Consider the following 22556-nt stretch of genomic DNA (forward strand, 5'->3'; position numbering starts at 1 on the left):
CGTTCCGTGGCTTCTGTTGCATCAGTCGGGTGGGCTAAGGCAACCCAGACTGCCTACAGCCACAGTACCATCCCCAAGGGCTTTCAGAAGCAATCCTATTTTGAATGGAACTCAAACCCAATATGATAGAGTGGAAAGCTGGTCCGAAATTGGAGCCGTCTTCCCAATTAACAAGTCCTTTCTAGAAGCATTTGCAATAAGAACAGTTGAAGCCCGGTATTGAATTTGGGTGACCCCCACCCCCGGTCGCTCCCTGTCGTTCCCACTGTGCTAGAGCTGGGAGGCCTCACTGCCATGTGTCTGTCTGTCTGTCTGTGCTGCCCCCAGGCTGGGTAGAGAAGGAGACCTACTACTAGATCCTGTGTCCTGCACGCCGCGGAGCATCGCGCCACACACTTCGCACCCACCCCCACCCCCTTTGTGTACTTCAGTCTTGGAATTCGGAACTCTACCCTGGTAGGAAAGCACCGAAGCATGTGGGGGAGCGAGACGTCCCGGAATGAAGCATGTAGCTCTATGGGGGGGGAGGGGGGAGGGCTGCCTGAAAAACCTCGTCTATGGGAATGACAGCGGGGATGGTTTTTATGTGCCTTTTTGTTTTTGTAAAAAGGAAAACTTGGAAAGACTGAAAGAATACATTTTATATCTGGATTTTTACAAATAAAGATGGCTATTATAACGGAATCTGTCTCGTGCCCTCCTCCCTTTTGGGGCCTGGACATCTAGTGCCACTCTCCGAGCACACAGCCTGGTCCCAGCAGCTTCCTCAGCTCTCTAGGCAATTTGGAGTCCCAGTCACCGTGCAGAACCACTGTTCAGGGGAAACTTTTTGCCCAGGCTCCGTCTCATTGTGAGGAAATGGCTTTACCCAACCTGTTCTCTCCTGTAGGGGCCACGTTAGGGCAGGGGTGGGGGGGGCTGGGGGTGCTGTAACTCCAGCTGCTGCCGATCCTCTGCTTCTTGGTGGAAAAACATGCCCTGTGAAAGATGAAGTCACTTGGTGTAATAACACTCCTGCCAGCCTGGTCCCAGCCCTCAGCCCACCTGCCATCTCTCGGGTCCCCGCCACAACGCCTCAAACATTGTGAGGCCTCGGTGGGTCTGAGCGGCAGAAGCCCCCATGCACACTGTCTCAGCAGCATGTGTGTCTCTACACGTGCTTCCTTTTTCACATAGCATGTTCCCAGTGTGGCAGCAAACGGCTCCGTTTCAGAAAGCCCTTATGTGCCAGAAGGCACTTAAGGAAAAAAGGTAAGAGATCTGTCTACTTTGGAGTCAAGTCTGAGAAGGCCTGCTTTCAAAGAGGGAGCAGAAAAACGCCCTCCTCGGTCTCCTGGCTCCGTACTCCAGCCCGAGTGCTATTCACTAGCCCTGCTCCGAGACTGTCCTTGCTTCAAGCAGGTAATAGTCCAGAGTCCTTAACCACTGGCCCCAGATTGATCACGCTCTGCATGTGATCAGAGAAGTTGTTCAAGTATTTTTTCTCCTCTGAAGTTTAATCCATTGCTCATGCCTCTTGGCCTGCGATTCACTTCTAAGCTGCGCAGTTGGGTGGGGAAGGGAGATAGACCATTCCCACATACTGGCTGTCAACTGTCCCTATCCCCTCCAGTCGGAGGGACTGGGAGGGCTGGGTGGTCTGCCCTTAACCCAGCAGCTCTTCCTTTCTCGGGGCCCCTTCCCCTGGGATGAGCTCTGCACCTGTAAGCCAGCCATCTTTAAAGAGAGCCATCTGCTCAGCCTGACATAAGGAAACCAGGAGGAAGCTACAGAGAGAGTTGTCAGGATTACTGGACCGTGAGACAGGTAGTAACTAGCTGCTGGAGGACATGCTGGGCTTCACTGCCGTGATGGCGGCAGGAGACCCCTGCCATGTGCTTAAACCCATACAGCCCTGGCAGGTTTGCTATCCTCGCCCCTAATCACCACGTGTCTGCTTTCTGGCATCCCCGAGAACTGAGCAGGGAACACACACTACTATGATGAAGGTCAGTGACCTGACATAGTCAAGGCTGGGGGTGACCCCAGGTGGCCTCCAGGCTGGGGCTTCTCACTGCTCTAAGCGGCCCTAGGCTTTGAGACACCCGGAGGGAGGGTGGAACAGAGCAGGACAAGGGGAGGCTCTGAACCTCCTGCTCCCTTCCCACCAGAGTATTTCTACCTTCGGACAATCCTCTGAATAAAAAGTTTTGTAGCCCAAAGTTTGCTCTGGAGGAAGCAGCTAAGGGATAGGTAAAACTAGGACCCAAATCAGCCCTCCTAAGGGGCCAGATCTTTCTAAGCTTTCTAAAAGCAAGACAACACTTGGGCTCGTTTCTATGTTGCACTTGGTTTCTCCCTTAAGCCCTGTTCATAGTCACTAAGGAAGGCTCCAGAACAGTGACAGAAACGGCTCCTGAATACTGACCCCAACTCCTGTTCAGACCTATAAATCCGCAATAGAACCATCTCGACTGGCCTCTTCCCGCGACTTGCTCACCTCCTAATCATCCCTCCGCCACCTCCTGCCTCCCATTAACCTGTCCCCTGAAAGTGGCCTGCTTGAGGTCACCACTGACCTGCTTATTACATCCAGCAGCACATCCCAGTCCTTGCCTGACCTCTACAGCAGCACTGCTTCCATCACACACTTCGAGAAACTACCATCAACATCACTGCCCAGCCCTTAGCTTTCAGCCCCCTTTTCGCCTGCTCCTTGGCTGTTCATTTCCTCAGGGAGGGCCCCATACTTTCCCTCTGCCTACCTCATATTCCTGGGGCTTCCCAACACCATGTCACCCACATGATGCTTTCCAGCCCCTTTCCAGTCTGGTCCTTTCTCCCGAGTCCCCAGACTCTTGCATCCACTTGTCTATCGGACATCTGAACTTATTCAGAAAGCATAACACGCCAGTCCTAACCCCAAAGGCAAGCCCGAGTTTGAGGTCTCCCAAATTGAACCTGCTCTAGGCAATTATGTCTACCACCCTGTTGCCCAAACAGAAAGCTGGAAGTCCCATGAAGTTTCTGTCTCCCTTGTGGCCCCTGCCACCACACTGTCAGTCACCACTTGTCCATTCCAGTGTGGCTGGGAACAGGCTTTGTGTCTTAATCTAGACACAGTCACTGACTAACTGGCCATGGGCACAGATTTTTGCCTCTGTGCTTCCTTTACTCTAGAATAAGGATGACATCTCAGGACTGTGATAATATGTAAAAAGATGAGCACAGTGGCTGCCAATAAATCCTTTAAATAAATCCCAATAAACCCTTTCTCTCCAGGTGCCTCCCTTCACTCCTAGCCAGTCCCCTCACTCTTGGCCTTCCTCTAACCCAGTGCTTCTCTGCATGTTGTCTCTGGACAAGTATCACCCAGGAACTTTGTGGAAATGCATCTTCTACAGACTGACTGAAACTGGAGGTGGGATGCAGCAATCTGTTTCAATAAGCCTCCCAGGTGACTCTGATGCATGGCTCTGTCCCACCTTCCACGCTCCGCTTGGCTGCCTCTCTGGCCGTCCATGTCTTCACCCTCGACTCTAGCACATATGCACATCTCTGCTCCCCCATTTAGGCTCCCGGGAAGTCCCTCGGCTATACAACACTGCCCCCAGCATCCTGCAAGTCCCCTTAGCAACCCCCATCCCCGTGTTGGCCCACCCTGCATTCTGCTGGCTAATCAACTCAACTTTCTGGATGCCATTCAGGCCCAATTCTTTCTTCAGGAAGGCTCACTGGGCCCTTGTTTTTTGCACACCTGGCACTTATGCCTATGTATTAGTGTGTTCCTTGGTACACTACAAATTCATAATTGTACAGTCCAGGCCATACCCTCCCCAACATCTGGCACGTTCAGTACTTGTTGAGTGAATGAATGTTCATTACCAGACTTCACCCCCACCCCCATATTTTTAACATTTTACCCTGACCTTGAATCTCAGTTTCTTAAATCAGGGCTGACACTTCACCCAAGAGAAATCCATGCCCAGGTCTACCAGCAATCTATGAGTTAGGGCCTCTGCCTCTCCTAAAACTTTAGAATTGGAAATTAAGAAGATTCAGAAGAGGACATGCATAGAATCAAGATGTCAAGAAGCGGTGGGAGACCACGGCCAGTGATGGTAGAAGGCAAAGAGACACCAAGGACACAGGTCCTTGGACATGCCTGCGTCCCAGAGCATGTGAATTCCTGTCCTGGGCCTGAAATGATCTCCAAACCCCCGGCCCTCACCCCAACTAGGTCACTATCTCCTATTAGATAATTGGTTAGTACTCTATTCCTTCACAGAACTCACAGTGCTGTTCTATTGGGTAATTATTAATTTCATATCCACTTTCCCCTGCTAACCTGTAAGTTCTGTGAGGTCCAGGCACCTACCTTTTCTGTTTCATCCTGCACGCTCAGCTCAGTGCCTTAAAAAGAAGCTGGCATTTAGCACGGTGGCCAGTACTCCCTATTTAAGGAGAAAAGCAGGTTTCAGTTCAAGATGGTGTCACAGGAAGATCCTGAACTCCCCTCCCTCCACAGACACGTGAAATCTACAGCTGCATTTGAACAGTTTCCTCTGGAAAAACAACCCTAAAAGCTAAAGTGAGGCCCACACATATCAGGCAAACAAGAAAACCCCACACTGATGCAGCTATGGGAGGCTGAAACACAATCTGGCCATTAACCCTACCCCTGGCAGGAGCACTCACAAAGGCAGATACTCAAAACCCAGAGCTTTTCCTGAGAAGCAAATGTTTTGTGCTCTACACTGGGCAACTCCAGCTTCTAAGACACAAGCCTCCAAAACACTGAACATTGAAAATAATGGGTTTCTGTTCATGAGACCCTTAGGGCTATAGAGCAAACTTGTAAAACTGCTCTTCAAAAGCCTGTGCCCAGACTTAGTTGCCCCAGGACCAGCACGGAACAGCCGATTCAGAGGCACCCAGGCTTTCAGGGAAAGAGGCTTGTTTGCTGATCTTAAATCATCAGCCTGAGGGGCCAGCTTCTAATTAAGCCACAGTTAACACCCTAGTGTCATCCTTTCCAGAGACCTCAGCAGCTGGTGCTGACTTCTCACTTCCCTCCACCCCCACCACACTCCAGAGTGCCAGTACCTCCTGGAGAGGAGCTTGTCCATGTGTCTGGTGCTCCAGCTTTTATGGCTGTCACCCAGGGGAAGCCCCTCAATCACTGAGCACTTGGTGACCCACAGGGCATGTGTTCCTGGATCCCATGGGACTCTTAACAATTCGGGGGACGGTTCCTGTCTGGCTGTCACCACCAGGGCACTGCACAGACAGCAAACCGAAAGACATACCAGGTCTCTCTGTGACAGAACCATTTGCTCATTCAGGAGCTTCAGCCTGAGGGGCAGACCTCTAGTTTGGTACATATCTAGGGGTCTACTAAGATGCGCTGTGAGGACAGAGGCCAGTGGACACATCATCTAAGCACGGTCCCCCTGCCTTGCTCCAAACTGTCAGTATCTCCCAGAGAGGAACTCATACATTTGTCTGGCACCCTAATGTCTGGGACTACTACCCAGAGGACACCTCAAGATTGCCTGGCCCTGGTGCCCTCCTGGTGCCCAGAAGGACTTAAGCTTGCAGTTCCACAGAACCGTGTGTATCTACATTCTTTAAAAGCTGCTGCCTAAGGGTCTAGCTTCCAATCAGCCTGAACCTAGGTGCTGACTGAACTCCTCCCCTTTGGATACCGGCAAACCTTGGCTCACCCTCAATTACTGGGAGCCACCAAAAATAATGCTTAGACAGTCACAAAGGTCTGAGATAATCCAAGGCTCGGGCAGGGTTGAACTCTAAGGTTCATTTCTTCCATGAGGCCACTCCTTAAAGATGGGAAGACAGGGTTGTTTTATCTAATGTGTTTCATTTATCAAACAAAACAAGATAAAGCCTTGAGAAAGTACTTAATGAAACAGAAATAAATGATTTATTCAATAGAGAGTTCAAAGTAATGGTCAAGAAACAGCATCACCAAACTCAGGAAAAGAATGAATGAACACAGTGAGAACTTCACAAGAGATAGAAAATATAAGAAAGTACCAAAAATACAAGAATATAAATCTCATTGGTAAAGGTAATTATATAGTACAATTTAGAATAATCTAATGTAAAGATGGTGGATCAATTTAAAGCTAGTATGGAGGTTAAAAGACTACGATGTTTAACAGATGCATAAGATAAACAGACATAGAACGTGACATTAAAAACCTAAAACGTGGGGGTGGGGAGGGGAGTAAAACTATAGAGCCTTAGGATGCATTCTCAAACTTAAGTTGTTATCAACTTAAAATAAACTGTTATAAATACCAGTTGTTATGTGTAAACTTCACGGTAGCCACAAAGCAAAAACTTGCAGGAGAGCCACCATTGACAAAGAAATCTAAGCATACCACTAAACAGACTCATCAGATCACAAATGAAAATAGCAAAAACAAAACAGCCAGAAAACAATGAACAAAATGGCAGTAAGTATATACCTTTCTATAATTACTTTAAATGTAAATGGACTAGCTTCTCCAATTGAAGACAGAGTGGCTGAAACAATTAAAAAAAAAAAAAAAAAAAAAAAGACCGATCTATTGCTGCTTATAAGAGATTTACTTTAAACAGGACACACACAGACCGAAGTGAAAGGATGGAAAAGATATTTGATATTCCATGCAAATGGAAACCCAAAGAAAGCTGGTATAGCTATACTCACAGCTGACTTTGAAACAAAGACTGTAGTAAGAGACAAAGAAGGGCATTATATAATGGGAAGGGGTCAATCCAACAAGATGACTTAACAGTTGTAAATATTTATGCATCCAGTGTAGGAGCACCTAAATATATAAAGGAAATATTAACAGACCTAAAGAGAGACACAGACAGTAATATAGTAACAGTAGGGAAATACAATATTGTACTTTCATCAATGGACAGATCATCCAGACAGAAAATCAATAAGGAAACATCAGTCTCATATGGCATATTATGTATCTGTTAAAATTCATCTGATCTAGAGAATATATGATCTCAAAGCAGCAGAATACATATTCTTCTCAAGTGCACATGGAACATTCTCCAGAACAGATCATATGTTAGGCCAAAAACAAGTCTTAAAAAAATGAAAGACTGAAATCACATCAAGTATCTTTTCTGACCAAAATGGTAGAAAACTAGAAATTAAGTATAAGATGAAGGCTTGGGGGGGAACCTGGGTGGCTCAGTGGGTTAAAGCTTCTGCCTTCGGCTCAGGTCATGATCCCAAAGTCCTGAGATCAAGCCCCACAATGGGCTCTCTGCTCCATGGGGAGCCTTCTTCCTCCTCTCTCTCTGCCTGCCTCTCTGCCTACTTGTGATCTCTGTCAAATAAATAAATAAAATCTTAAAAAAGAAAAAAAAAGATGAAGGTTGGGAAAATCACAAATAAGTGGAGATTAAACAACATGCTACTTAAAACATCAAGAAAGAAAACAGGAGAAATCAAAAAGTACTGTGCACTTACCATAAAGAACACTGAGTAATGTATGGAATTGCTCAATCACTATATTGTACATCTGAAACTAATATAGCACTTTATGTCAACTACAGTGGAATTAAAATAAAAAACTTAATAAATAAAAAAAAGTTACCTTGAGACAAATGAGAATGGAAATACAACATACCAAAACTTATAATGTTGCATAAGTAGTTCCAAGAAGGAAGTTCATACCGATAAATACCTACCTCAAGAAACAAACAAAAAAATCTCAAACAATGTAACTTTACCTCGAGGGACATAATTCAAAGTTAGCAGAAGGAAGGAAATGACAAAGATCAGAGCAGAAATTAAAAAGACAACAGAAAAGATCAATGAAACCAACAGCTGGTTCTTTGAAATGATAAACAAAATTGATAAAACTTTACCTACACTCACCAAGAAAAACAAGAGAGAAAGAGGTCTCAAATAAAATCAGAAATGAAAGAAGGGACATTACAACTGATACCACAGAAATAGATGAGATCATAAGAGACTACTATAAACAATCATATGCCAATAAATCTGACAATGTAGGAGAAACGGATAAATTCCTTAGAAACATACAAACTACCAAGATTGAATCATAAAAATCTGAACAGACTAATTACTAATAAGGAGATTGAATCAGTAATCAAAAACCTCCCAAAAAACAAATCCCAGGACCCAAAGGCTTCACTGATGAACTCTACGCAACATTAAAGAATTAACACGAATCCTTCTCAAACATTTCCAAAAAACAGAAAGGGAGAGTACCCTTCCAAATCTATTTTATGAGGCCGGCAGTACCCCAACACCTAAACCAGACAGGGATGCCACAAGAACAATTTACAAGTCAATATTCCTGATGAATACAGAAGTAAAAATCCTCAATAAAATATTAGCAAAAAATAAATATACATTACATACATTAACTATGATGTATTACATTAAATACATTAAAGGATCCTATGCCATGACCAAATGGGGTTTATTCCATGGATACAAAGCTGGTTTAACACCTACAGATCAGTCAACATGATATACCACATTAATAAATAAAAGATAAAAACCACATGACCACCTCAATAGATGCAGAAAGGCATTTGACAAAATTCAACATTCAGTTATTATTTTATTTTTATGCATTTATATATTTTTAAGATTTTATTTATTTATTTTACAGAGGCAGATCACAAGTAGGCAGAGACGCAGGCAAAGAGAAAGGGGGAAGCAGGGTCCCCACTAGAGCAGAGAGCCCGATACGGGACTCGATCCCAGGACCCTGAGATCATGACCTGAGCCAAAGGCAGAGGCTTAATCCACTGAGCCACCCAGGCGCCCTCATTTATGATTTTAAAAAAAACCTCTTGACAAAGTGGGTACAGAGAGAACATACCCGAGCATGATAAAGGCCATATATCACAAACCCAATAGCTGAAAGACAAGGATTCCCACGCTCACCATTTACTCAACATAGTACTGGAAGTCCTGGCCAGAGCAATTAGGTAAGAAAAAGAAACAAGATTGGTTCTGGTCCAAAATGTTGACAAATAGGGTCCAGAAGTCACCTACTCCACAGACACAACAAATCTAGACCATCTTATCGAACAATTCCCCCTGAAAAAGAACTGAGGGCTGGCTGAACAGCTTCTGCACAACAATGGAAAGCCCACATAGAGAATGACAAGAGAGATGGAAACATGGTAACAAAAGGAACTTTTAGCCCTACCACCATGAATTATAGTGGGGGAGGGATAACACAGAGGGACCATGAGCAGATCTGTCTACTCTGGGGCACAAAAAAAGCCATGGTTTAAAAGTGCAACCAGAATATAAAGAAAGTAGCCTAGCAGCCCAAAAAATGACAGGGCTGCTGCTGGTAATCTCTCTGGGTCAGAGGGATATATCCTCTTCTACCTTGATAACATGGACAGGAGCAGAATCCAACACCTTAGCTGGCCTGCTGCTCTTTTTTTTTTTTTTTTAAGATTTTATTTATTTGAGGGGCCCCTGGGTAGCTCGGTGGGTTAATAAGCCTCTGCCTTCAGCTCAGGTCATGATCCCAGGGTCCTGGGATCGAGCCCCGCATCAGGCTCTCTGCTCAGCAGGGAGCCTGCTTCCTCCTCTCTCTCTGCCTGCCTCTCTGCCTACTTGTGATCTCTGTCAAATAAATAAATAAAAATCTTTTTTTAAAAAAAGGTTTTATTTATTTGACAGGGAGAGAGAGCAAGAGAGCACAAGCAGGAGAGCAGCAGAGGGAGAGGGAGCAGGCTCCCCGCTGGGCGAGGAGCGCAAGTTGGGGCTCAATCTCCAAACCCTGAGACCATGACCTAAATTGAAGGCAGATGTCTAACAACTGAGCCACCCAGGCGCCCCAGGCCTGCCACTTTAGTGAGCCTCAGCCCCTAGCCCACGGGAGCCCCAGGTATCCCACCAATGTGGTCCCAGTGTAGTACACATGAGGATATCCCTGTCAGAGCTCATTACAGCTTCAGCTATCTCCTCAAGGTGACACAGGCAGAAAGCACCCTGAAACACTCTAGGCCTGCACCACTTCAGCTCCAGATGACTTGCCAGAGCACCCCCAGCATGGAGTACCTCAGCAAATCTTGGTTCACACCTGCCTCAGATCCAACTGCCCTATCAGTGTGCCCCTGTGAGGAGTGCCCCAGGGCCCTCTAGCTTTCACTCACTTCAGCTTCAGCTATTCTGCCAGGATACCCTCTTCCCAAAGAGCCCTGAAACTTCCCTGGCCCAGGCCCACTTCAGCTCTAGCCATCCCACCAGGGCAGTTCCAGCATGGAGTGCCCTAGGATCCTCAACCAATGTCAGCCACATCTCCAAGCAGCCACCCAGCCAAAGTCGCCATGGACACACAGTTCATACAGGGGATGACCACACATAGGAGCTCAAATTTAGAAGTAGCTGTTCCATCTAATTCATAGAAACAAACACAGAAAGTCAACCAAAATGAGGAGACAGAGGACTGTGCTCCAAATAAAAGAACAAGATGAAACCTCAGAAAAAGAACTAAATGAAATGAACTCTAACAGAGTTCAAAGTAATAGTCATAAAGATGCTCACCAAAGGGCTGCCTGAGTTGGCTCAGTGGGTTAAAGCCTCTGCCTTCAGCTCAGGTCATGATCCTGGGGTCCTGGGATTGAGTCCCACATCGGGCTCTCTTCTCAATGAGGAGCCTGCTTCCCTTCCCCTCTCTCTGCCTGCCTCTCTGCCTACTTGTGATCTATGCAAAAAAAAAAAAAAAAAAAAAAAAAAAAAAAAAAAAAAAAAAAAAAAAAAAAGATGTTCACCAGACTGGAGAAAAGAGTGGATGAACTCAGAACTTCAAGAAAGTGATAGAGAATATAAAAAAGAACCAATCAGAGTTGAAGAATACAACAACCAAAATGAAAAATATACTAGAAGGAAGCAACTGTAGATTATAGAATGCAGAAGAATGAGTAAGTGATCTGGAAAACAAGAACAGAAAGCACCAAATTGAACACCAAAAAGAAAAAAGAATTTTTTTTTAAAAAATGAGGATAGCTTAAGGGATCACTTGGATAACATCAAGCAAGCAAACATTCACATTATAGAAGTTCCAGAAGGAGAAGAAAGAGATAAAGGTACAGAAAACTTACTTGAAGAAATAATAGTTGAAAAATTCCCTAACCTGGAGAAGGAAACAGATATCCAGGTTTAGCAAGTACAGAGAGTTCCAACCAAGATGAACTTAAAGAGATCCATACCATAACACATAATAATTAAAATGTAAAAAAAAAAAATTTTTTTTAAAGCAGCAAGAGAAAGGCAAGTGGTTACATACAAGGGAAATGCCATAAGGCTATCAGCTGATTTTCTATCAGAAACTTTGCAAGCCAGAAAAGAATGGCATGATATACTTGAAGTACTGAAAGGGGAGAGGGGAAATCCCACAAACAAGAATACTCTACCTGGCAAAGTTATCATTCAGAATTGAAGGAGAGACAAAGAATTATCCCAAACAAACCTCTAAAAAGTTCATCACCATTAAAATGGCCTTGTAAGAAATGTTAAAGGTACTTTTTTTTAAGTGGAAAAGGCCATAATTAGAAGTACATTAGAGTGACACCTGGGTGGCTCAGTCGGTTAAGCAGCTGCCTTCGGCTCAGGTCATGATCCCAGCATCCTGGGATTGAGTCCCGAATGGGGCTCCTTGCTCATCAGGGAGCCTGCTTCTCCCTCTGCCTCTGCCTGCCACTCTGCTGGCCTGTGCACGCACTCACTCTCTCTCTCTCTGACAAAGAAATAAATTAAAAAACCTTTAAAAAGAAAATAAGTACATTAGAAAGGAAAACATTTCATGAGTAAAAGCAAACATACAGTAAAGATAGCAGAGCAATCACTTATAAGGTTAGTATAAAGATTTTTTAAAGTAATAAAAATCAATTATATCTAAAAATTTAAACTCACGCAATAAGATGTAAAATATGACAATATGCACACAAAATGTAGAGGAAGGAGTAAAAATAAAGTTCTTCTAGAATATGCTCTAACTTAAGTGACAATTAATATAGACTACTATATACTTAGGCTGTTATATAGGAATCTCAGGGCAATCACAAACCTATAATAGATACCCAAAAAATAAAGAGAAAGAAAGTCAAGCACAGCCAAACATAACCTTAAAGTCACAAGGAAAGAGAATAAGAGAAGAAAGGAACAGAGAAGAACTACCAAAACAACCAGAAAACACCTAACAAAATGGCAGTAAGTAAACCCTATTAATTACTTTACAAGTAAATGGTCTAAATGTTCCAATTAGAAGACACAGGGTGATGGAATGGGAGGAAAAAAAGCCCAAGAGCCCTCTATACTGCCATATATACAGAATGATCAAAGGATCAATACAACTAAAGGAGATAGCAACTGTAAATATGTATGGACCCAATACTGGAGCACCTAAACACATAAAGTAAACATTAGCAAATATAAAGGGAGAACCTGACAGTAGTACAACATTAGGTGACTTTACTACCCCACTTACATTAATAGATCAATCATCCAGGTACAAAGTCTATAAGGAAACAGTGTCTTTGAATGATACATTAGATCAGGTGGACTTCACGGATACATACAGAATACTCCATCATCCAAAAACAGGAGAATACATATTCTTTTTAAGTACACATGGAACATTCTTTAGGATAGATCACAGGTTAAACCACAAAAGAAACATTATTTAGGACAGATCACACATTAAGCCACAAAACAAAAAATAAATTTAAGAAGACTGGAATCATATTAAGCATCTTTTCCAATCACAGCAATATAAAACCAGAAATCAATTACAAGAAGAAAAAACTGGAAAAAACACAAACAAATGGAAGCTAAACAGCATACTACTAAACAACCAATGGGTCAACAAAGAAATCAAACAGGAAATATACACAGCAAAGGCAGTTCTATGAGGGAAATGTATAGTGATTCAGGCCTACCTCAAGAACTGAGAAAAAATCTCAAACAGTCTGATCATACAACTAAAGGAATTAGAAAAAGAAGAAAAAAGCCCAAAGAAAGTAGGAAAAAAGGAAATAATCAAGATCATGGTAGAAATAAATAAAATAGAGACTTAAAAAAAAAAATAGAAAACATAAATTAACCCCAGAGGTTGTTCTTTGAAAAGATAAAGAAAATGGATAAACATTTAGCCAGACTTATCAAGAAAAAATAAAAGAGCACTCAAATAAATAAAATCAGAAATTAAAAAGAACAATCAACATCATAGGAACACAAGGATTAGAAGAGACTACTATGATAGATTATATGCCAACAAATTGGGCAACACAGAAGAAATGGATAATTATTAGAAATATATAACCTCCCAAAACTGAATCAGGAAGAAACAGAAAATCTGAACAGACGAATTACCAGCAATGAAATTGAATCAGTAATCAAAAGACTCCCAAGAAACAAAAGTCAGGATGAAAAGGATTCGGAGATGAATTCTACCAAACATTTAAAGGAGATTTAATGCCTAATCTCCTCAAACCATTCCAAAAAATAGAAGAGGATGGAAAGCTTCCAAATACATTCTGTAGACAGCATTATCTGATACCAAAACCAAAGACGTTACAAAGAAGTAAAAATACAGTCCAATATCCTTTATGAACATAGATTCAAAACTGTTCAACAAAATATTAGCAAACTGCATTTAAACCTACATTAAAAGGACCCGTTCACCAGGATCCAGTGGGATTTATTCTGGGGATGCAAGGATGGTTCAATATCCACAAATCAATCAATACAATACACCACATAAGTAAAATGAAGGATAAAAACAAATGATCATTTCGATAGATGCAAAAAAAAAAAAAAGCATTTGACAAAACTCAACATCTGTTCATGATAAAAAAAAAAAAAAAAACTCTCAACAAAGTGGGTTGAGAGGGAATATACACCTCAACATGATAAAGGCCATATATGAAAAACTCACATCTAACAACATCCTTAATGGTGAAAATATGAAAGCTGTTCCTCTAAGATCAGGAATAAGAGTGTCCATTTTTACCACTTTTATTTATGTTGGTACTGAAAGTCTTGGCCACAGCAATCAGACAATAAAAAGGAATGAAAGGCCTTCAAACTGCTAAGGAAGAAGTAAAACTGTCACTGTTTGAAAATGCCATAATACTATACATAGAAAACCTTAAAGACTCCTGTAGTAAACTATCAGAATCAATGAATTCAGTAAAGTTTCAGGATGTAAAATTAATATACAGAAATCAGCTGCATTTCTTCTACATACTAATGATGAAGTAGCAGAAAGAGAGATTAAGACAAAAATCCCATTTACAACTGCACCAAAAAGAATAAAATATCTGAGGATAAGCTTAACCAAGGAGGTAAAAGACGTGTGCTCTGAAAACTATAAAGCCCTGATGAAAGAAATTTAAAATGACACAAACAATTGGAAAGATATTCCATGCTCACAGATTGGAAGAATATCATTAAAATGTTCCTACTACCAAAAGCAAACTACACATTCAACACAATCCCAATCAAAATATCAATAACGTTCCTCACAGAATTAGAACAAAAATCCTAAAATTTCTATGGAACCACAAAAGACCCTAAATAGCCAAAGCAATCCTGACAAAGAAGAACAAAGCTAAAGAAGCTAGAACTACCCTGAGATCCAGCAGGCCCACTTCTGGGTATTTACCCACATGATATGAAAACACTAACTCCAAAAGCGTTCTCTGCCCCCATGTCATTGCAGCATTATTTCTAATAGCCAAAATATGGAAGCAACCTGTGTCCATCAAACGGTTGAATGAATAAAGATGATGTGGTATATTCTGGAATATTATTCAGTCATAAAAGGAATGAGATCTTGCCATTTGAGACTCAGTAAATGGAATTTGAGGGCATTATTGCATGAGATAAATCAGAGAGAGAAAAATACCATTATGATCTCACTTACATTGATTCTAAATCAAATAAAAATCCCAAGCTCGCAGATACACAGAATATCTTGGTGGTTGCTTGAAGCAGGGGTGGAGGAGGGGTGGGCGAAATGGCTAAAGGAGTTAATAATACTGTATTGTACATTTGAGAGGATCAGAGAATACATCTTGAAAGTTATCATCAGGAAAAAATGTGTAACTATGCATGGTGACAGAGGTCGACAAGACTTCTCATGATCATTTTGAAATATATACAAAAACTGTACATCTGAAATGAATATGGGTTTCGATTATACCTCAATTTAAAAATTACAATAAAATCATTGTATAAAAAACATAAACAGAAGGGGAAAGAGGCATAGGGACTTGTCCACAACCTCATGTGGCTTCCGAAGGCAAGGCTCTAGCTGGTGGGCTCTGGTTTCCTGCCCTCCTGGAGGCCGACCTGCTGTGTACAGTTTCAGAGGCTTATAGGGTAGAGAGCCTCCTGGCTGGGCTCAGGCTTGCTTATTTCATGTACAGGGTCCATGTCCGCTCCTCCTGCCCCTGACCCCGTGTGCCTAGAGCGGAGTGGCCTCGGCAGTGGTCAGAAAAGCCTGCTTCCTCAGTTTAATAGGTAGGCAATCTGGGCAAGGCATTTATATTCCCCGAGCCTCTGCCATTCCTCCCTAATGGGGTGCTGTGAAGAGTAAGGTGAAGTAACTCGTGGAAAGGGCTTGGCACAGCGCCTGGCTCTTCATCAGAATTCATTAACGGGTGACCTACTTCCTAAGCCCCCACCTCCCCGATCTTTCCACACATCTCAACGGCAGCTGTGCTCCAAGTGTCCCCTGAAGATAAAATCTAGGAGCGCCTACCCGGTGTTCCCCAGTCCCATAAACAGTGACTTGTGCCAGGCAATGTCCTAAACTGCCAGTGTTTACAAAACAAGAAAAGTGAGCCTCGGACAAGTGGGGTGACTTGCCTGAAGTCACACAGCTAAAAAGTGGCAGAAGTAGGGGAATCTGCCTCAGACCCAGACAGCTGAGCTCAGAGTCCAGCCTCCTAAAACTTCGCAGCTGGTACCTTATAAGCAAACACTAGGCAGGCAGAAGGCTGGTGCTGGGGCCAAGGACCAGAGAAAGGCAGTGGCTTTATGAAAAAGAACAGGGAAGGTCAGAGTCGGTGTTAAAACACAAGATCATGGAAAGTTTCTTGGAAATTAAGCATAGGCTGTTGAATTCAAGTGGATTTGCCCCCAGGCACTGCCGGGTGACCAACCCCACAGCTTGTGGAACTGGGAAGCGTGAGGGCAGGTGGCTCTCATCCCAGGCCAGCTATGCAGCCACAGATCTGTTTCCCAGGAGGTGGCAGGGCTGTGAGCTGGAGGGTAGCAAGTCCCTTACCTCCTGCAACCTCGGTGTTATGCCCGCTCTTCAGTGGTTCCAACATTGTCCTTCCTGGCCCTGCCTTCTCTAGGGATCAAGGATCCCCGCCCTTCCCACATTCAGGGCTGCCTTGGTGTAATTTATGCATTGGAAAGCATTACGGTTTATAAAGAAGTAGTTCAGTAACGTCAAGAACCTTTCTTTAATACAGATCATTCCTCCATTTAAAACTGGCTGCAAGGTCTTAAAGTCTTCCTAAAATGAAACATCCCAGGATGTTTGTGCCAACTGAACGTCATCCCAGAAACATATGCTACAATGAGAGTCGCCTGTGGGTGGGTTCCTCCTCTCCCGGAGAACAGAGCAGAACCCTGAAAGCCAGCTAGCCCTTCCACAGCACACTCAGCTCTCCACGCATGCGCCAGGAGGGAAGCCCAGAGTCTTTGCAGGTCATCTGCCCCCGTGCCCTGAGCTCTGGTGCCAACGCAACAGTATCTTCTAAGGGAAGGGGAACAGATATTTGTGGGACCTGTCCTATGTCTTTGCAGCTTAATGGTCATTTCACTTAATCCTATGAAGCAGTCAGAAGTAGGAATTATTCCCACTTTACAGAGGGGAAACAGACTCAGAGAGGTTAGTAACTTGTAGAAGGTGGTGGAGGAAGGGTTTGAGCATAGATCCATAAGCCTTGGTTTTTCCACTATGTCAAGCTGCCTCCCTCTAGGGACTCAAACACACCCTATGTTGCCACTGGGAGTTTTTCATCTCAACTTACCCTAAAGCCAGCAACTACTACAGCTCACATAGACGCACCGACACCTGTGGGCCCACTCATAACCATTCCAACGTAGCAGTTATGGGTAGGTACAGCAGCAACTCGTTAGTTGTTATGCCCGCTCAACAAAGACTATGCACACTTTCCACCCGTGGGCCCAGTAAGGCCACATTTCCTGGCCTCCCCTGTGAGATGCAGGCATGCAATGAGATATGAACTGACTAATACAAAGATCACCTCCAGGCCTGGCCCTAAGCCTTTGCCCATAAAGTCCTCATTCTCTTTCTACATCCATCTGCTGAATGAAAAAAGACATAGTAAGGCCCTTAAAACAGGGGTTCTCATCCTTGGCTGCACACTGAAATCACCCAGGAACTTTCCTATCTATCTCTACACCTGAGCTACCTCCTAGACCCATCAGATCAGGATGTCAGGACGTGGAACACAGCCATCAGGATTTGCTAAAGCTCTCCAGGTGATTCCAACATGGTTCTCAACAGGTGTGCCCCATCCAGCAGCATCACTTGCGGACTGATAAGAAAATGCCCATTCCCTGGCACTCCCCCCCCCCAATCCCGCCCCCGCCAGCTGCTGAATCAGGGCCCCAGGGAACTGTGTCTCCAGATCTCTAGCTGAGAGCCACAGCCCTAGAGGAAGGTAAGCTGCAGGACAGAAAGAGCTTGGGTCCTGAGCTGCATGGAAGGGCCACACAGGAGGGCTGTATCAGAAATACCCGAGCTGGGGTGCCTGAGTGGCTCAGTCATGAAGCATCTGCCTTTGGCTCAGGTCATGATCCCAGGATCCTGAGATCGAGTCCTGCATCAGGCTCCCTGCTCAGCAAGAAGCCTGCTTCTCCCTCTCCCACTCCCCCTGCTGTCTCTCTCTGTCAAATAAATAAACAATAAAGTAAATAAACAAAATCTTTTAAAAAAAAGAGAGAGAGAGAGAAAGAAATACCCATATTGGGACAGTGAGAAACTTTTGATAAGCCATTGGCTCAGTGCATGTCTGTGTGACTGAAGAGAGAATACGGGAGATCCAAAGTTGGGTCTAACCCGTGGTGTGTGAGAGCTAACTCCCTCCAGCTCATCTGACAGTTCGATTTTCAGGTTCTTTGCGAGCTAGCTGACTTCACACAGGTAGCTTGAAATTGGCAAAGGTTGGAATATGTACAGTGTGGAAATTATCAAACCAGGGCTTGTTTTCTCAGAGCTGGTTGTTAACCACTAACCAGGACTAAGTATCAGAGAGTGGGAAGGCGGCATGGCGCAGCGGTCCAGGACTGTGGTGAACCATCAGAGGAGATGATGCCTCCAACACATGAAACCCCCTAGGCCCTGCCAGCATGCAGGCTTCTCCTGACAATGCCCTGTCTTTGCCAAGTCCTTGTACGCAGTGTTTCTGGAAGCTGAGAGAGGACGGGAAGAAGCAAAAGGGGTGAATGGTCAGAACTATCTTACAGGTTAAGAGCAATCCATAGTTTTAAGCCGAGTTTCTCATTCTTGGCACTGCTGACATTTGAGGCTGGATAATTCTTTGTTGGGGGGCAGGGAGGACTGTCCTTTCCATTATAGCACGTTTAGCAGCACCCTTGGCCTCTACCCCTTAGATGTCATTAATTACCCCTTCTCTTTCCAGACACTGCCAAAGGACCCCTGGGGCCAACAACCCCTCCCCGCCCCACAGTGAGAACCACTGATTAAGAAACTATTAGAAAGAAAGACACACCATCTGGGAGCACTGGATCTCGGCCTCCAGTTTCAAGCCCTGCACAATTTAGAAAAAGTGTTCTTGGCTTCAATCACCTGCTGGCCTCTAGCAGCTATTATCGCAAGCTCTCTTCCTTTGCTTCCCATTTCCCTGATCACACCATTTCCCTCTCAGCCATGCCTTTAACTCCAGAGCCTGTACCACCACCCTCCAGCTCCTGGTTTGGGAGTACCCGCCGGGGCTCTCAAAGCGCTTCAGGTAAGTTAGCTTCTCCTCTCAACCTCAGGGGCTGTGATCCCTCCCCCAGGATGGTATAGTACAGTGATGGAGAATATCAGTTCTCAGGGCAGAAGGCCTGGCTGGATCCTGGGCTCTGCCCTGCTTCAGCTAGTTGACACTGAGCACATCTCTTAACCTCTTAGAGCCTCCATTTCCTTGCTGATCGAATAGGGAAAGTAGGATTTCCGACCTCGCAGTTGTGAGAATAAAAAGAGATCATGACCAACAAACCTTGACTATTATTTTCCATTCAACTGATTTTACAGAGACCAGCCAATGCAGTAGAGCCTGTGCCACATCTTGGGGACAGACCACTGAGCAAAACACAATGCACATTCCCAGGCCCTATCACACACATCTGCTGGGGAAGAGGGTGCACGAAGATGCCGCGGAGTCAATGGCAGAATAGGAGAGCCCCCAGTCCTGCAGAAACCCACAAGAGAAGCCTAACCAAGCCTTGGGCGTTAGAGGGAGGCTCCTGGAGAAAATAAAGGTGGGCACTGAGCAGATCTCGGAGGCGTGTCTTTCCCTATTCCCTGGCCCATGCTCCAAGGGAGGCAAGTCTTCTCAGCCTCTCAGATGGAACACCAAAGATCTTCTCTATTTTCTTTTGTCTTTTATTTGCCAGAACCACCTTTCACTGTGTTCTTCTGCACTATGGGTACCCTTTTAATGTGCAGCTTTTTGTTTGAATGTGTTGTTTCAAGCTTTTGTCATGAAGAATCTCTAAGGTACACACAAGTAGAGACAATGTAGTAACGTTCCATGTAGCCATCACCAGGCCTGAACAATTACCCACATTCCTCAGTTTTGTTCCCTCTGATCTCCCTTCCCCATGCTCTCACTTTATTCTTTCAGTATTTTAACACAAATTCCAGACATCGTGTCACTTCACCCAGAAAAATCCAGTACATGTCTCCCACTTCAAAAAAAAAAATGACCTTTAAAAATTTCATGACCAGATTCTTTTAAACAACAACAACAACAACAACACACTTCATTTTTAAGATCCATCCATGTTGCCATGGATATGTCTAATCCATCCCCCCTAAGTGATGCATAGTACCTTATTGGTGTGCCCACCTGACCTTTTCTTTCTCAGGGATGGATGGCAGAATTGTGGAAAAATCCCCTCCACCACAGATAAGGCATCAGGGAACATCGTCACACACATCCCCAGTGGCCTCTGTCAGAATTTCCCTGGGAGCAGAACTGCTGGTCATATACTATATACATTTACATCACTTGACGAGAAGACCAGACTACCTCTCAGGATGGCTGCATCCGTCCACACTCCCACCAGCAGTGTGTTTGGGTTGCCAACAACTGGAGTTACCCAGCTTTCTAACTATTAACCTAATGGTGTACAACCTCATTTAAATATATACTTCTTTGGTGATTAATGAGGACTGGGTATCTTGTCTTGTTTGTTAGCTTTTAGGGTTAATTCGTATATGAAAATTGCCTATCTTTTGACTCCTTTTCTGCGGGGGTTGCTCTCTTTTTCCTAACTTGCAGGAATTTCTCGTGTATTCTAGGCCTCAGTCACTTGTCAGTTTGAAACACTGAAAGTACCTTCTCCCATTCTGCCTTCTAGCACCTGGTCAGAACCCTCTTTCTGATCAGATATGCCTCCTTCCCTCCTGGTTCCAGATCCAGAAGGCCTCCTGCTCAGGCTCTTCTATTCATGGGAGTCATGCCCTCCTTGCCAGTGGCAGGTCTAAGACCAGAGCTGTGACTGATTCTCCACCAACAGAGAGACAGTAGCCAGAAGGCGTCTAGGGAGGATGCCCTCACTCTGCAGAGACACAAGGACAGCCAGACACAGCGCTTCTGCAAATCTTGCTACCAGCCTGAGGCTAAAACCCAGCAGGAAGGCTTGACATCCTTGGTCGCATGGTAGAGCCTGTATCAATAACCCCAGGGCCTGCTCCATCTCTAAACATCCTTTTTAGTGATATAATAAACACTCTTCTTGCCTAAACTAGGTTGAGCAAGGGTTTCTGATGTTGTAGTAAGAAGGATATCAACATAGATAGCTTCTTAACCAGAGGCTTTCCTTTTTTTTTTTTAACTATCATCACCAGTAAGAATTAATTTTATACATATACCTGAAATAACATGATCTTTATTATGTCTGACGTGCTTGGATAGCTCACTTTATTGTTCATCTTCTTCTTCTTTTTTTTTTAATGCTGGGTGTGAGCCACTACTAACAGTCATGACCCAGAGTCTGAAAAATGCAGCTCAAGGTCTCAGACCTCAGAACTGAAGTCTTGAAAGAAAAATAAGCTCTAGTCAAGCACAACAGAGGGCAGGGAGGGTGGTGAGGAAAGTTCTCTACAAGGCAAGGGGCCAATCGGATACCTCCCTCCCGCAAAGATGACCAGAGCGAGCCTCTGATAAGCCCTTGCTGATCGGCTGTCCCCTCCCACAGCTCTCCTCTCTCAACAATGCCTTTCTGGAGCCATATTCTGGGACTAGATGAGGCTAGAGCTCTTATCTCACCTCTGCCTGGCCCTAAAGATGCTTGGGCCCCAAAGCCTGCTAATTAGAGATGGCTGGGAGGATTACGAGGGCTCTGCTCTGGCAGCTGTGCCCAGCTCTAAATTCAATAGCCAGTGCCCCAAAGAGTAAGGGCTCACCTTGATAAACCCCCAAGACAAAGCAGGGAGACAGACAGGGCTTGTTCTCAACAGAGCACCCGCTCTCTGAATACAGTTTTTGTTTAAGCCCTGAGGCTGGGAACATTCCATGGCCTGGCGAACTCCCGGTCTTCTCAAGGTCAGTCCTTCCTCAGCATTCCTCTTTGGAAACATCTCCCACGGCTGGCCCTGCTCCTGCCCCCTGGCTTTGGGGGCAGTTATGTAACTCTTAGGAAGACCTAGAAATGCAAGCATATGGTGTCCTCAATTCCCGGCACTGACAGGCAGCTTCACATTTTTAGCTGGTGCTGAGAGACTGGCTTCACACACAGGCGAGCACACGTACACATCCCTGACTCATAACCACATTACTGCTGCAGAATTTTTGTTAATTAAATCCAACATCTGAAGCCACATAAAGGTGAAAGCATAGGACGTTTTGTCCCAAGAACTTGTGGGGAAGGGCAAGTGCATTGCTTAGAACAGGTGGATGGAAAGCATCTGAGGCAGGACCCAAGGAGGCCATATCATAATGTGACTGCTGCTACACAGCCAAGTTCTCTGAACGCCTGGATTTCATTCTGAGGGTCTGGCTGGGCAACAAGTGGCTTGCAGCTGAATTTTCTAAGCAAAGTCGGCTAAGCCCAGTGCTGAGCTCACAAACTCAGCCCACATTTATTACATGTTTGCAGTGAATAAAAGGTTAGTGAAGGGAGCCTGGATGGGAGGGGGAAGAGGGGAGAACTTAGAAAACCTGCTCTGAAAAACGCTTCATTACAGGCCCTGAAAATTAAGGTTCAGAAAGCATTTTGTTTAAAGCAGAAAGTATGGGTAGATCTCTAGAGTAGTGTAGCT

The 22556-nt window shown here is 44.4% G+C and overlaps 1 protein-coding gene and 1 long non-coding RNA gene across 3 annotated transcripts in view; one reads left to right on the forward strand and one right to left on the reverse strand.

Annotated features, from left to right (window-relative positions):
- Positions 1-684, forward strand: part of ATP1A1 (ATPase Na+/K+ transporting subunit alpha 1) — a 28749-nt gene extending 28065 nt beyond the window's left edge. For both annotated transcript variants that reach the window (XM_059375844.1, XM_059375845.1), the window contains exon 23: positions 328-684. In XM_059375844.1, coding sequence (XP_059231827.1) covers positions 328-356 — 29 coding nt within the window. In that variant the 3' untranslated portion in view covers positions 357-684. The remainder of the gene's footprint in view (positions 1-327) is intronic.
- Positions 580-21911, reverse strand: LOC132001353 (uncharacterized). The gene is made up of 3 exons (XR_009399598.1): positions 21702-21911; positions 4358-4433; positions 580-978 (listed from the first exon to the last, which is right to left on the reverse strand). It is a non-coding gene; the product is annotated as an uncharacterized LOC132001353 (long non-coding RNA).
- Between the last annotated feature and the right edge of the window lie 645 nt (positions 21912-22556).

This window comes from Mustela nigripes, chromosome 14, assembly GCF_022355385.1.
Source record: "Mustela nigripes isolate SB6536 chromosome 14, MUSNIG.SB6536, whole genome shotgun sequence".
Classification (NCBI taxonomy): domain Eukaryota; kingdom Metazoa; phylum Chordata; class Mammalia; order Carnivora; family Mustelidae; genus Mustela; species Mustela nigripes.